The 15,794-nt window shown below is 40.4% G+C and overlaps 1 protein-coding gene across 1 annotated transcript; it reads left to right on the top strand.

Annotated features, from left to right (window-relative positions):
- Positions 1-7,357: 7,357 nt before the first annotated feature.
- viml (vimentin like) lies at positions 7,358-14,234 on the top strand. Its single transcript, XM_058647167.1, has 9 exons — positions 7,358-7,985; positions 8,581-8,641; positions 11,137-11,232; positions 11,343-11,504; positions 12,120-12,245; positions 13,167-13,387; positions 13,483-13,526; positions 13,616-13,701; positions 13,816-14,234. Exons 1-9 carry the CDS (start codon positions 7,456-7,458, stop codon positions 13,855-13,857), a joined length of 1,368 nt encoding a protein of 455 aa, XP_058503150.1. The 5' UTR covers positions 7,358-7,455; the 3' UTR covers positions 13,858-14,234.
- Positions 14,235-15,794: the final 1,560 nt, after the last annotated feature.

Here is a 15,794-nt window from a genome sequence, read left to right as displayed (position 1 = left end):
TCAGGCTACGATTATTATCTTGTTGCAATTCAAATGTTTCATGATCATCAAATAATCTTAAACACAATCTTCTTGTCAGGCTCGACAGACTCACAGACCTGTGCCTCCATCTTAAAGTGTCAGTATAGTTTAAATACCATCTCAGTGATCAGTGTATGTAACAATGTAATCTATCACCACAAAGTACTTTAATTTCATATATTGCAGTACATCCAAATAAATGATGTATCAGTTGAATAAAGCAAATTCCTATATTTTTTTTTAACCTTTTATTGTTTGTTCATTTCTTCCTGAATGACCTGAAAAGACTCTTCCTCTCTCTGCACTTTCAGTATGAATGTCCGCAAGTTTACAAAGTTCTTCTGAGGTGACTGCTTTATTTTACCAAAATAAAACACTCATATGTCAGTCTCAATGTCAAAAAAAGGAAGTGAGTTTCAGCTCATTGTTTAGTGGTCCAGCACTGTTCTCTATTTTCATGAACTCATGAAGTGTTCTCAAATGCATCGCTGAAGAAGCACTGTGTGCGATTTATTTTATGATCAAAGATTAAATAGAATTTCAATAGAATATTACTGGTTTTGTTCAAGTGAACCAGTCAATCAAGTATTTCATTAGTAAGTCAGTGTGTAAATGATTGTAAAACTGCAACATAATTAACTAGAATAGTAAATTCCCTACTGATGGCCACGTTAAGATGCTGAAAATGGTTAGTGTGGTTGCATTTCCTGTCTTTTGAGCATCTCTGTTCTGCATGACTCATAAAGTAATTAAAGAAGTGAGTCATATGAACTTATATACAGTGGGGCTGACATCAGTGTCAGAGTCCTGACTCTTATAGGGGGGGCTTCTTTAAAATGTCTATAAAAACACAGAATATTCTCCTATTTCTCGGATTTGTGGAACAAAAACCTAAAAATAAGGTACATATGTCTGAAACAAAACCACAAAGAAAAACTGAAAAATACCTAAAAACTGGGAGGAAAAACATGGGGAACACAAACAGTAGGATGAAATTGAACAAAGTCAACTGAAACAAAATGAACCAACACAAACACTGGGGGAGCACAGAGATTAAATACCCTAGGGAAGCAGGGCCAGTCAAACACAGGTGAAACTAATCACACACAGGTGAATCACATTAGAAGACAGGACAGGACACCAGGAAATGCTACAAAATAAGGCAGGAAATGAGGATTGGAAAACCGAACAGAGCAACAAAAAGTCCAAACAGAATGGAGAAATATAGGGGTCATGACAATAAATAGCTTATCTGGGGTTTCTCTTTGTGAGCTTGTCTCTCTCGCTCTCTCTCTCTCTCCACTCATCTTAAGGCAGGAGACGGCGAGTCATCTGCAGCTGTCACTTGTCCTTCATGATGCTCCACGATGCTGTCAGGCATATGCAAGTGACACTTTGTGATGTGATGGCCTCTGACAGAGTGGCCTGAAAATACTGTGAGTGTGACCAGAGGACATTATATCCTTCGTATGCGACTGACCGCATCGCAGCAGGTATTAATCTGCTCCGCCGTGATTGATAGGGAGAATTTTAATGTTTTTTTCAACTTGCACTTGTTGATTTCCTATATGCTGATTTTCAAACTAATGTGAGGTGGGGGGAAACATTCCCTCAAGTGGAAGCTCAAAGTGGCGAGTGAGGGGTGTTTCCCCATCCCTGTCCCTGGTCCAATCACTCCCCGCAGACACACACACATTCACAGAGAGAGACACAAAGAAAAGAGTGAGACAAAGAGAGTGAGAGAGCCACGGTGACCTTTCTGGATAACTTCCAAGGGTTTTGTCAGTTGCTATGGTGACTTGAAAAATAGCCCATGCAGTTTAATTCTTCTGTTTGTTACCGTGGCTGAAAAGGCTGAAAGCTCCAGCCCCTGAAATGAAAGAAACGCCCGTCCACTAAAAGAGTAAAGTGCACTTGTGCATTAGCAAAGCAACTTATTTCAGTTGGAGAAGAGAAAATTCCTGCACGGCACAAGCAGGAAGAGATATATCAAGACCCCTGTCTTTATAAAAAAAAAAAGTACTACAGGATAAAAATACTGAAGTTAAGTTTCTGCATTTAAAAAAATTATCAAGAATAAAAGCATGTGTTAATTTGGTGGAGCATAAACTGGTGTAGGGGTTTCTAATCAAGGGGAATTGGCCTTTTTTGAGTCACAAAATTAACCTTTTAATCGGCACAGATTCTTTGTTTTATTGTGGAAATGATTACATTTTTGGGACATATTTTTGACTTTAAAGCCATCAGTGAAGATTAAATAATAGATGTCTCTAACTCAGAGGCACATGAAATTAGATTTAGGCTTCGATCCACTTATTTAAAAGGCCACTACATATTTTCAATGTCATATATTAAATGTTAAAAAAGTCATTTCATCAAATGAAATACGAAAGAAAAACACAAAAACACACATAAAAAAAAAAAAAAACAACGCTAAAGTAGTGCTTGACTTTGATGATGATGATGATGATAACCCGATGATCACAGGCAGACTTCACAAAGCCTCTCTGGGCTCCATGGTGTGGATTTACAGCCTTTATTTCTCATGATTAGATTTACACCGGTCTGATCTCCATGTGCTCACTGGGGTGCAAGAAACTCATTGTGCTGCATTATTCGCCGCACTAAATCTGCTGTGTCATGTCCCACAAAGAAGGGCATTAATTTATCAGAAGAAAAACATGGACGAGCAAAGCAACCAGAGAAAAGAAAGAAATGAAATACTTGTATTTACCGCTTTAGAATAACTTGCACTCTATCTATGAAGCATTTTGCTTTAATTTTCCTTGAAAAATTCATCTCTACTCAAGGCAACCTCCAAAATCCACCTTTGTCTGTGTTTTAACTTTGGTAAATAATGTTGGGGATAATCTCTGTGGCTGCAGGGCGCGTGGCTCCATGATTCACCATCATGAGAGATGCATGAAACAAAGGATGCTTTTTTTTTTTGCTGCCCGGCGCCTGCAGTGTCGTGGCGAAGACACCCAGGAACAAGATTGCACTTATGTGTTGCTCTGTGCCTTTAAAGGTCATCTGACTCTGACTTATGTGGAGTCTTATATGTGATTCTTGTTCGACACTGTTTTTAATTAGCTCGCCTGTGGTGACGTCGCTCCGACAAAGCAGGAGCCTCAGCAGCAAACATTAAAAGACCCAAACTATAAATTCCAAACTTTGCCAAGAATGGGAGCTATTTGGCCCAAACTGTGACCCGGGCAAACACTGGGCTACAAACAATAATTGCGGCCTCCTGTCTGCATTCTGTTGCTGCAGTTGGGTGACAGATCAGCAATACACAATCCCTACTCTGTCTGTGACAATCCCGGCCTCCTCTGTCTGTCTCTGAGGCTAACACTGGCTGAGCAGCCTCATAATGGGCCTGGGAGCAGGAATTTTTGCAGCCCCCGCCCCTGCCTGCAAGTGAATGTTGATCATGTGAATTTCTTTTGCTGGCTTTACTGATGGGGTTCCACTGTTTACTCATACTGCAGCGGCCCCTGTGTGCCTTGTTGTTGTTGTTTGCTCCCTTTTTTAAGCTGCTGTGTACATCCTACTTTCTTTTTGTATCATTTTTTTAATAAAAGAGAAGAACAACTTTTACTCGTGTAAAAGTATTGAATTCGAGTAAAGTATGTTACATTTCTGCATTAAAACTCACTGTGTCACAACGCTATCTGCTAAAACCATCTCTGCTACAACTTCCTGGCCAAACCATATTTTTAAAAAAAATGGAGTAAAGAAGGAAACATTATCTGCTACTAGTCAGCCAGTGTGTATACTTCTCACTAAATTACCTAAACTACTCATTGTGGTTTGCTACGTCTTCTGATGCTCTTCCTGTAAAGCACATATGCACTATATTACTGCTGGTAAAAAAAACATATGTCTCTATACATTTATTTAACATTTGAAATCAAGAGTGAACACGAGATATGATCATAAAATAAGATGTCATTATAGTAATAATCATCAAATCTTGCATAATGAGTACTTCTGTTTATAATTACAGAAGTTAAGCTAGGAAATTCAGATAATATGCTACTCAGTTGTTGACTACTGAGGATAAAGACGCTGACCGAAACCCTTTACTTTGTCCTTGTGTGTTGCTAGGCAATAATCCGAGGTTTAAAACTGCACTAATTTCTGCAGGTTAATACTTCCCAGTGAGCAGGGCCGGCTCGCTGAGTAGCTGCGCTTGTCTCTGCTCAGTCACATCTCAAGGGCAACGTGCCAACGTCAAGTCACTGCACCCAGCCTCACCCGCAGGGTAACAGTGTGAAGAATCTCTGTGAAAAGAGCATTTGTGCATCCAGACTGTGACGTGGTCGACAAACATCACTAAGGGGCAAATCAGACCTTCTTCAGTGACTGCTCTATTTTTCCTTTTTTTCTGTTTTCACACCCAGCAGCACCAGTGCAGAGTGTCTGTGAGGTGTGGTGTCACTGACTCAGCTCTGCTGTCCTGCGGCTTTCCTTTAGAATCAGTGAATCTCAGCAGGTTGAGCAGCAACGCTGCATCAACACTTCTGCATACAGTGAGGAAACACACACACAGAGGATTGCTTCTTTATTTTATTTTTTTAACTAACAAACATGATACATGTTTATTATACATATGCAGTCAGGGGAAGATATAACAAAAGGGAACTAGTATTAACTGCAAAAAATCTGTCAGTATTGAATAACTTAAAGGAATACATCACCGATTTGCATTTAGCTTTGTATTACTAGTGTCACTGGTGGGCACGTAACAAAGAAAAGAATGAAGATATTTCTCAACTCAGGGGAAACTGAGGTTTGGAAGCACAATTTTTCAAAAATACTACCCCTATTCTAGTAATACAAAGCTAAATGTAAATTGGTGAAGTATTCCTTTAACAGCTGTTTATCACCTCTGTCTGTCCTAGGGTGTGTGTGTGTGTGTGTGTTCTTATATAACCATAAACTATATGGGGTGAGGCCATTTTGGGAAAGTGAGTGCTCACATCTTTAAAGGGCTTTCTTCCAGGGTTAAGACCTGGTTTTAGGGTTAGGATTAGAATTGGGTTTAGATTACAGTAATAAGACTGGTACGCCACACAAGTAGGACTTAAAACAGTTCAGGTTTCAAGAACAAAATCACTTTACTGTCTCAAAAAACAGGTTAAGTAAAAAACAAATGCAGGCAAACAAATCCAAAAAAGGCAAGGCAAAGGCAGAATTGTCCAAAAAAAAAACAGATCACAATGATTTACAATGAAGCAAGAACATTTGACAAGAAGGTACAAAGACGAACTGGCACAAGAGGAAAGGGAACACAGCTTATATACACATGAGGTGGAGAGAGACAACAAGACACAGGTGAATCTAATGAGGGAAAACACACATGGGCAGGAAGTGAAGGGATCTGAAACAAGAGGAGAGGCAAGTTTCACATTAAAACAGGAAACAAGAAACACAACAACATGAGGGTCCTGTGTGTACTGTGTCTGTGTGTGTGTGTGTGTGTGTGTGTGCATGCAGGTACTTGTGTTTGTTACCGCTTTAGGACCTTGTCCAAACACTGAGCTTGTCAGGACCAGTAGTCCTCAAGGAGACCAAAACCTCGTCCTCATGAGGCAGAACCTAATTTCTGAGAAACTGTAGTGAAAGTGTAGTGTTGCAATTTAAATTGTGGTTAGGTTAAGGTTAGGCTTAGGCATTATCTGGTTATGGCTAAGGTTGGGGATAACGCTTTGTTAAGGCTGTGCAAATGCATGGAAGTCAATGGAATTTCCAAAACTGCGTGTGTGTTCATTCATGATGAACCTGAACCACACACTCCAGGAGACATAAAACGGTGAGCATGGATGCATGGATGCATGGATCACGCCTTGTGACAAAATGACTCATAAAATTGATTGAAAATGCTTCGGAGGAAAACCGTGCATGTGATGTGTGTTTCCAGAGCAACAGACAAGACAAGAGATAAATATATCGATTCAATAAATGGAATGAAAAAGAGCTCGGAATTCTCATAACTGCCTCGGGTCAAATGTTAATATGAGGACAAGAATCTGCTGACAAGGACAATGTCATGACAAAAGGACCTTGTTCCTTAGACTATATAGTTAAATGTCAGCGTTTCATCTACATTTGACAAAAATAAAACAGCCCAACCTCTAAAATCTTGTAATGTTATGTTTCCCTTTAAATGTTGAACTTAAATCGTTCTGTGAGATTCAAACCCACTTCTTCGTTGTTTTCTGTCACAGGAGTCCTGGAGTGATCTTTAAATCAGCTCAGTCAACCATGAAATATAAATGACACGGGTGCTGTAGGACTCTCAAGAAAACAAGCGACGAGTGATGTTCTTCTTACGACTCCATTTCTGTAGACAAATTCTGTGTGAATGCATTATTTGCCAGAGCTGATTGTTACTTTGTGAAATCATTTTTTTTTTACTTTGTATTTAACCTTTATCTGACCAGGTAGAACCCATTGAGATTGAAATCTCTTTTCCAATGGTGACCTGGCCAAGAGGTCAGCAGCACACGTCAGAGTAAAGATTAGATTTAGGAGACAAACGTTAATTTTGACAAAAATAATAATGTAACTGTGTATAAAGTTTTATGAGACCCATAAAGGTCTATGGTGCACTATGTGGCAGGGCTGATTGTGGAGCTGCTGAGATGTGCATTCCCTATTTGTATCGTATTTTATTGCCACAATTAAAGTGGCGTGTAGGTAATACACATCATTCAGATGAACTGCACTCACATGCACCACCATTTCATCCCAAATAAAATACACAGGGGGCGCATTTTTTGGCAGAGCCTGTTTTACAGCCACCAAGATTTATACCGATATATTGTTTTTGTTATTTTTGTACTTTGTTATTATTGCAATTTTTCCAATTTTGGAGCAACCTGGAACAAGAATTTCCTTCGGGATTAATAAAGTTCTATCTTATCTTATCTTCTCTTATTATATCTTATTTATCCAGGAAGGGTTGTTACACTTGTGAAATTAACTCATTATGCAAGTATACATCCAAATATAACTTGAGCTTTACCATTTCATCTCAAATGCTCTACATAATAAAATAAACAGGGGTGCATTTTTGACAACAACTATTGCCTTCCCCGGATGCATGCAATTCCCGGCAGCCACACAGAACCCGGCATAACACCGGCACTGCCTGGACCTTTGCCCACAGCAGCCTCGAGCCGGAGCAGTAATAATAATCCAGGGTGTGTTCCTTTAGACCTGATCATGACAATGAGTGCGTGTTCCCACTTGTGATTGGATTCTCAGCGTGTCAGTCAGCTCACACTGACTCATTTACATAAGGAGGAGACTATAAGTGAGTAACGGTGGAGTGAACGCCCTCCCAGGCGCAGTTTGCTGATGCAGTTTGGACCAGAGTGAAGCACAAGACTGATCATCTTATCTGTCTGAATACCTAGAAGCAAGATGTCCTACACAACATCTACCAGTTCTTCTTATAGGAAGATGTTTGGAGGGGACAAAAGCGCGGTCAGGAGCTACTCCGGCCGCCAGTTCTCCGGCCCGACAGTGCGCTCCTCCTCCCGGGTATCCTTCGGTCTCTCCTCCGCACCGACCGTTTACGCAGCGAAAAGCCAAAGGCTCCGGAGCAGCGGGGCCATGCCCCGGCTGTCCTCCGACAACCTGGACTTCGCCCTGTCCGACGCCATCAACAGCGAGTTCATGACGAACCGCACCAACGAGAAGGCGCAGATGCAGTCGCTCAACGACCGCTTCGCTAACTACATCGAGAAGGTGCGCTTCTTGGAGCAGCAGAACAAGATCCTGCTGGCGGAGCTGGAGCAGCTGCGGGGCAAAGGCACGACCCGCGTGGCGGATCTGTACGAGGACGAGATGCGGGAGCTGCGGAGCCAGGTGGACCAGCTCACCAACGAGAAGGCCCGCGTGGAAGTTCACCGGGACAACCTGGCAGACGACCTCGACCGGCTGAGAGAGAAGTAGGAGGCGTGACGCTGTCCTCCACTGTGTGATGTTATAAAACAACTCCATACAGTTTAATCTTAGCACTGTCAATCAGAGGAACTGTGCTAAAGACCCTTTATTATATTTAAACGTATTATAATAGACACACATACAGTGCGTAAAAGCTGCAGCTTTGTGTTTAAATGAGGGCATTAAGGCGATAACAATTAAAATTGCGATATAATGTTCATCAATATCAATAATGTACCCTGCAAACACACTTTGCTCCCCATAACATTAATTATCACGTGTCTTGAGCCAGAATTTATATTTAATGATTGGACATTTACTCACAATAATCATCGATATCCACTGATTTGAAACTTTTTTATTTGTGATAACTTTGTTGACCATGTCACATCTCTAGCCCAAGTTATTTAAGAGTCATGTGAGAAAGAAAATGTGTCAGGGAAGTCAATTTGAGACTCTGAATCCTAAATATTCTTTGTTAATCCCCAGTGGGAAATTGGCTATGGTATGAAATTGGGTAAGGCTGCAGATAAAATAAGTCACTTTAGCGTTTTAAGGCCAGATGAATTAAAATGTCTGCTTTTTTTTCTGTCCTTACAGGTTGCAGGATGAGATGTCCCAACGTGAAGAGGCCGAGTCAAACATGCAGAGCTTCAGACAGGTACAGTATTCTATCACTGTAATAAACCGTTTCCCATCAGAAACCTTCACTGTTGGCAGGGTTTAAACCAGTAACTTGTTGGCAGGTGGTGTCAGAGATTAGATTAGAGATTAATTAGCAGCACGTGTTTCACTTTGAGCAGCCACTGTCCCTGCAACTGTTCTTTACTTATTTACTGCTGTTGAGATGAAAAAGATTGTAGCCATAATCCAAAATAACTATAGCGCCTGTAGAAAGACCCTGGTCAGGTTCAAAAGGCCAAGTTGAGGCTGTTGAGTTAAACCAGGCCTGTAGAGAAAGGAGATCTATTTAAATCTGACTGGTCAGACTGAATGAGCCGGACACCAGCACACAACAATAATGTGGACCAATGTGGTTATCAGAGCGAAAAGACAAGCCACCATGTAACCCAGCTGTCTCATTCTGGGAGAGCATCAACAGAATAAATAGCCCACTCACTATGCTTCCTTGTTATTGTCCCTTATCACAATAACTTATCAGGGGCAAATGTCAAAATAGTTTCACACATGAGTCATGCTTAAAAAAAGGTTTAAATGAAACAATGTGCCACACAAAATGTGATAGCTTGTGAGGCTAATATCTAAGTATCTTCTCTCAGTACTCACAGTGAATTATCTATACATTACAATACCATGACCTTGAATATCTGTATGAATAGCAGGAAGGAAGTCCCTGTGGCCCTGCTGCTGCCACCACGCTGGCACACAAACAACAATGCAGGGCCGGTGGGCTCTCACTCACTCACTCACTTAGTCAGGCAGACAGTCACTCCTCCAGCCGCAGGCCCGTTTGGGAAAACCCTTGCTGAATAGCTCACTTTGTTAGTGGCATTATACAGCAGGGGCAAAGTGGCTTCATTTGCTGATACCTCAGTAACCAGCCTGCCAACACTCTGACAAAACACCGCAGTGTGGGCTTTGCACACTCACTGTGTAACACCGGAGACTTAGGAATCAAACACAGCAGGTAATCTTCTTAGTGATACTTTAAAATGTTTTAGTGCAAAATCCAAAATGTTTTTGTGTGACTGCAGTTTTCGCCACCGGTGAACATTTGCCTCGTGATTAATCCAGGACAGTTTATTTTTTTAGCTAATCTTCATTTAGTCAGGCAGACTCACTGTGATCCACAACTGTTTTCAAAGAGAGAATGAGAACAGTGATGGGTTTAATTATTGTCATTTGTAACAAAGTGTTGTGCTCTAGGCCTGGAATTAACAATTATTTTCATGATTGATTATTTTCTGCAGATTCTCTATTAATCAAAACTGTTGATCTGCATTTCACATATCTCAAAATGATGATGTCCTGTTTTGTGAACCAACCAAAATTATTCAATTTTAATGATTTCTTTGTTACACGAGAAAATGTCCACATTTAGGAGTGTTGGCTAACCCAAGTGTGGCATGTAAATTGGGCAACGTGACACTACTAGATGTCTTCATAGTCAATTACAGACATGAAAGGTGACTGCAAAACCATTTCACAGTTAAGATTTGTAAACGGGATTTAAGATTCTCTTGGATTATGCTGTAATCCAACTCCTCTTTCAGTCAAACTCAGGACATGGAAACAATTTCACAAAATGTTGCACAAACATTAGCAAAGATATAATTAGAAAATGATACAGTTATTGATTATAAAGTTTGATTCACTTTTACCATGAGTAATAAAATAATAGTTATAGCAGTAACTCGATTAGTAAATCAATTTTATTTAGGTGGCCTTCAAAGCTCTCAGTTTACCTTACAGGCAGAGTTTTTAGAAATATAAAAGTATTACAGTTAGCGATGGAACGATATCACTTTTCTGGGTCCCATACCAATACCGATATCACAAACTCGAGAATCTTCCGATACCAATATTAGTACGATACTGTAATTTTACACCATTTATGAACTATGAAGCTGTTAACAACACATTTATGCCGAGTCATTTCAAAGACATAATTCTCCAACTGTGTAACAAATATCGTTGTAATAAACATGACTCAGCTAAAATGCTTTTGCTGATTTTTACAGTGAATCATACGATATATATGATTTTTGGAATGTATTGAATTTTACATTTGTATCTGTCCGATATCCGATCCAGTGACTTTGACCAATATCGGAACTATACTGATACCGACCGATCCAGATTCCCATCCCTAATTACAGTTGCATGCAGTGCTTGAAATCAATATACACAGAAGGGTTGAAGAAGGAAGTGAGATGTAGTTGAAGTTGCAGTAAAAATACTGGCAACATTCCTGCGATAAATACCTCAGTGTTTGTCACAGACATCTCGTCATGTGTCCACAGTCGCTGTTTATTGGATTCATGTGTCGGTGACCTGGTCACACAACACACTGCTGTGCAAGTGAGAGCTGTGTGTTAGCATGAGTCTTCTTTCTTCTGTGTCAGCAAACACACAAATGCATTATTCATGTCACCTTCAGAAGTCAGCGTAGTAAAAGTCAGTGTCATTGCACAGGACGTGGACAATGCTGCCCTCGCCAGACTGGACCTGGAGCGCAAAGTGGAGTCGCTCCAAGAGGAAATCAACTTCCTTAAAAAGCTGCATGATGAGGTAAGCTTCCTTTTTTGGTGACTGGAGCTGAAATATCTGCTATTCCAGAAATATATACACAAGGTCAATTTATAGTGTTTGTGCACTGACACTCTATTGTACTGTTGCAGGAAATCCTGGAGGTGCAGAGCCAGATCCAGCAGCAGCATGTGCAGGTGGAAATGGACTTAGTTAAGCCTGACTTGACAGCAGCTCTGAGGGACGTCCGTCTGCAGTATGAGAACCTGGCATCCAAAAACATCCAGGAGTCTGAAGACTGGTACAAATCCAAGGTTAGCATTTTTCATATATCAACATTTATGGATAAATTACATTAAAGCTAAAGATATAATCAATGTTTTTAGTGGATCACATGACCACTTGTATGTAAAAGCTTTGTTGTAAATAATTACCTCAGCAGTTGCCCTCAGATCTAAGGAGCATTTCAGCATCTTTTGGATCTTTCATCAGTGTTTTGTGTGCAGACAAATTGAGCAAATATTTGGGGAACACAGTGGAATATTTAGCAGCTTTAGAGACAGATATTTCCTTCAGGAGCTGCTGGATATCTGAATAATAATGTTGCTCCTTAGTTGCTGGATATATAAACAACAAAATTCTTGTAACAAGCGAGCGTCTAGTGTGGCCTTTGTTGCGTCAGTGGAAATGGCTAAAACTATGCCGACCAAAAGGCAGATGAACGCATCAATTCCTCCAAACTGCAGCTTAAAACCTGCATGTCTATTTTCTGACCCTCTTCTTAAATATTTACACACTTCATGCTATCTGCCACATTCCCTCTCCCTCAGCCGCTGGCTTATTAATTATTGAACAGTTAGTTTCTCAGCTGTATTTCCCTCTCTTTGTCTCTCTCTCACCGTCTCTCTGTTTGTCACTGGCATTGACAGTTTGCTGACCTCACCGAAGCTTCCGCCAGGAATACCGAGGCTTTGAGAGCGGCCAAGCAGGAGGCCAACGACTACAGGCGCCAAGTTCAGACACTTACTTGTGAAGTGGATGCCCTTAAAGGAACTGTGAGTGTGCAACTTCAAAACAAACACAAACCGGCCACAACAAGTTCACAAAGTAATGATATAGCAAAAAGCAAACAAATACACAGGGAGTTTATTTTCACCTAGCCTAGCATGAATCGTGCATCAATGGAAATAGTTCATATTCATTTAAAGGACACTTTTGTGCATACAATAGTGAGCAATGAGGGGTCCACACATGTCGAGGTGCATTCAGTGCACATCGTAAATTTCATTACCTCTGCAAACGCACATGAAGTCTACAAACCAAACACCTGGTGCTGATGCTTTATGGACCCCTGCAAATGTCACTAATGCAGTCCACTGAACAGAATACTTGCTGCTGCTGCTGCCACCTTGTGGTAATAGATGCCATAATTGGGTCTTTATAGAGCAATGCTATCATGTCAATGTAACACCATTATCACCAACGTTAAAATACAGTGGTGCAAAGTCAGCTAGAGACTTTTCACAGGAGGCAGATTTATTCCCGATAAAATAATCTGCTCTCTCATCATCCTCCACTGGTATAGTAAAATTAGATTAAACGAGACATATGGTGATGCTAATTATTATTATTTTTTGATACATTTTCAAAATTCCCCAGATCACATACCCTGTTATATACAGTAGAACAGTATTTCCTCCAAGTACCACCAGTGAAAGCACTGGTGGTACACATACCACAGTTTGAGAACCATGGATCTATAAAATATAGTTCAGTTTTTAATCTTTTAGATAGAGTATCATGTTCTTTCCTCATTTCTGATGTTTTTTCTCCTTGCAATTCTACAGGCCTTTAAAAATCCTCTATGACTTGGCATCTAATTCATATAACCAAAAACATCAAGATTCCTTTTTTATCAGTTATTTCCACTTATTACCGAGTGACATATTATTGTCACCTCTTATCTGCCAACTTAGAACGAGTCCATGGATCGTCAGATGAGAGAAATGGAGGATACATTCTCCCTGGAGACAAACGGCTACCATGACACCATTGGCCGTCTGGAGGAGGACATTCACAACATGAAGGACGAGATGGCCCGTCACCTCCGGGAGTATCAGGACCTCCTGAATGTCAAGATGGCCCTGGACATCGAGATTGCCACCTACAGGAAGCTGCTGGAGGGAGAGGAGAGCAGGTGATGATGGATGTAGAGATTTTTGAAAAGTAAAAATTAAGATTCTTTACACGTATGTTGATTTGTGCAATTCTACCCTTTTCTGCCATTTTCAGAATCACCACTCCTCTGCCTAACTTCTCATCACTGAACCTGAGAGGTACTTTGATTATCTACATGTTGACTTCACTGCAGGGATGTTGGTATAAAACAGTTGATTACTATTCCGTCACTATTTTTCTCTCTTAGATGCAATGCTTGATTCCAAACCACATGTTGAAACCACAACAACTAAGAAGGTTCTCATCAAGACCATCGAGACCAGGGACGGTCAGGTAGAGTCCACTTGAAGTGATTTTCAATCATCCAGGCAATTTGCTGATTTTCCTGTCATTTTGAGCTGAAACGCACGACCTGTGAACGTTACTGTCCTCTACGTCCTTTCCCAGGTGATCAACGAGTCGACCCAGAACCACGATGACATGGAGTGATCGCGTCTCTGTCTCTGCAAAACAACCAACAGAAGCAATACGAAGAAACACACAGTTCCCTGTAGCCACAAGCAACACGCCACCAAACCCCACAACACACTAAACAGCTTAAAAAAAAGTGCCTTTATATGTCATGATCCAGTGAGTCTGTATTTTTTGCTTCCTCCTCTGCTGCAAGTGTTTTGTCACATTTGTTGAGACACAATAATGGAACCAGCACAACATAGAAAGCCTCGCTGAGGTCGACAAGAAACCTCCTGTGTTACCAAAGTAGCATAATATTTGATCCATAGAGCATGCACACACCAGGAAATATGTATGCTCAATATGTCACAATTGCCTGTATGCAGCAATAAACCAGTACCACTGAAAATCAACGCTGTGCCCGAGTAGTAATAGCACTGTTGTACCACAGATGTAGCATATTCAAATAATGCCTCACGGTTCGAAAGTTGTTATCAGTCCAATATTGTAGTGAGTAATACATGATACAGAATTGTTATGTAGACTGTGTGTCAATTATTTTTCCATTATTCTATGTGTGAAATGTGTCTCAGTTTAACCAGTGTTTAAAAAACAAGTTTAGCACCACAATTAACAACTTTCCCTTTAACTTTCACTTTAGTCCAAAATAGTCTGGAGCATTTAATTGACATTTGTTCATATTCACTGTAAATATTAACTGATTTACGTTGTTTTTAGGGCCACACGGTGGTGTAGTGGTTAGCACTCTCGCCTTGCAGCGAGAAGACCCGGGTTCGAGCCCCGGTTGGAACAAGGGCCTTTCTGCATGGAGTTTGCATGTTCTCCCCGTGTGTGCGTGGGTTCTCTCCGGGTTCTCCGGCTTCCTCCCACAGTCCAAAAACATGCAATGTGGGGATTAGGTAAATTGGACACTCCAAATTGACCATAGGAGTGAGTGTGAGAGTGAATGGTTGTTTGTCTCTATCTGTATGTGGCCCTGCGATGGACTGGCGAACTGTCCAGGGTGTACCCCGCCTATCGCCCGATGTAGCTGAGATTGGCACAGCACCCCCCGCGACCCTCTGGCGGAGGATGAAGCGGTAGATGATGACTGACTGACGTTGTTTTTAACCATTTTATTTGGCCTTCTACTATCTACTTCTAGAAATATTTACCACACAATTCTGAAAACGCTGCATTACCTATTTTGCATAGTATGTAGCAAAATGTAAAGCAGGTAAATATAAGTATATAAGTGCAATGAGAAACACTATAAAAAATGTATTATACTTGTAGAATAAAAAAGGTATTCATATTAAGTAGGGCTGCAATGATGCAATTGGATTTTTCAGCTTCTTAAATGTGAATATTTTATGGTTTCTTTGCTCCATAAGACAAAGAAATCATTAAGACGGAATAGTTTTGGTTGCGGACAAAACAAGACATTTGAGAATATCATTATTTCCACGTTTGAGGAAAAACTGATCAACATTTTGCAACATTTTCAGACATTTTAGGACCAAACAAGTACGGATTCATCAAGAAAATAATAACCAACACATTATAATTGTTATTTGCAGCCGTAATTTTAAATCACTTGATGCCTCATTGATGGTCAGTGACAAGTGTTATTCCAGTTTTTTTTCCAGAGTTTGCACAGGTCCAATGTGAAGGAGCATTTCTAGATGATATAAATGCAAATTATCCAGAGATTTGCTGAACTGTGATTTCGAAGGATTTTTGACTGGGACTAATCCAGTCCAATCCATTTTATCTTATAACGCACATCTAAAACCAACATGAGTACAGTTCAATATGTTTCTGTGTATAAAATAGGCAAATATGACTGTAATGCACTGTTACTAGGGCGATATTATTATAATAATAAAATATGAGAACAATAAAGAAGTGTCAGATACTGAAATATTTGAGTTTTGCTCAGTTAAAGAAAATACCCAGGTGTAGACGATCAC

The sequence above is a fragment of the Solea solea genome, chromosome 1, assembly GCF_958295425.1.
Source record: "Solea solea chromosome 1, fSolSol10.1, whole genome shotgun sequence".
Taxonomy (NCBI): Eukaryota; Metazoa; Chordata; class Actinopteri; order Pleuronectiformes; family Soleidae; genus Solea; species Solea solea.
This window is presented reverse-complemented; position numbering and strand designations above follow the sequence as displayed.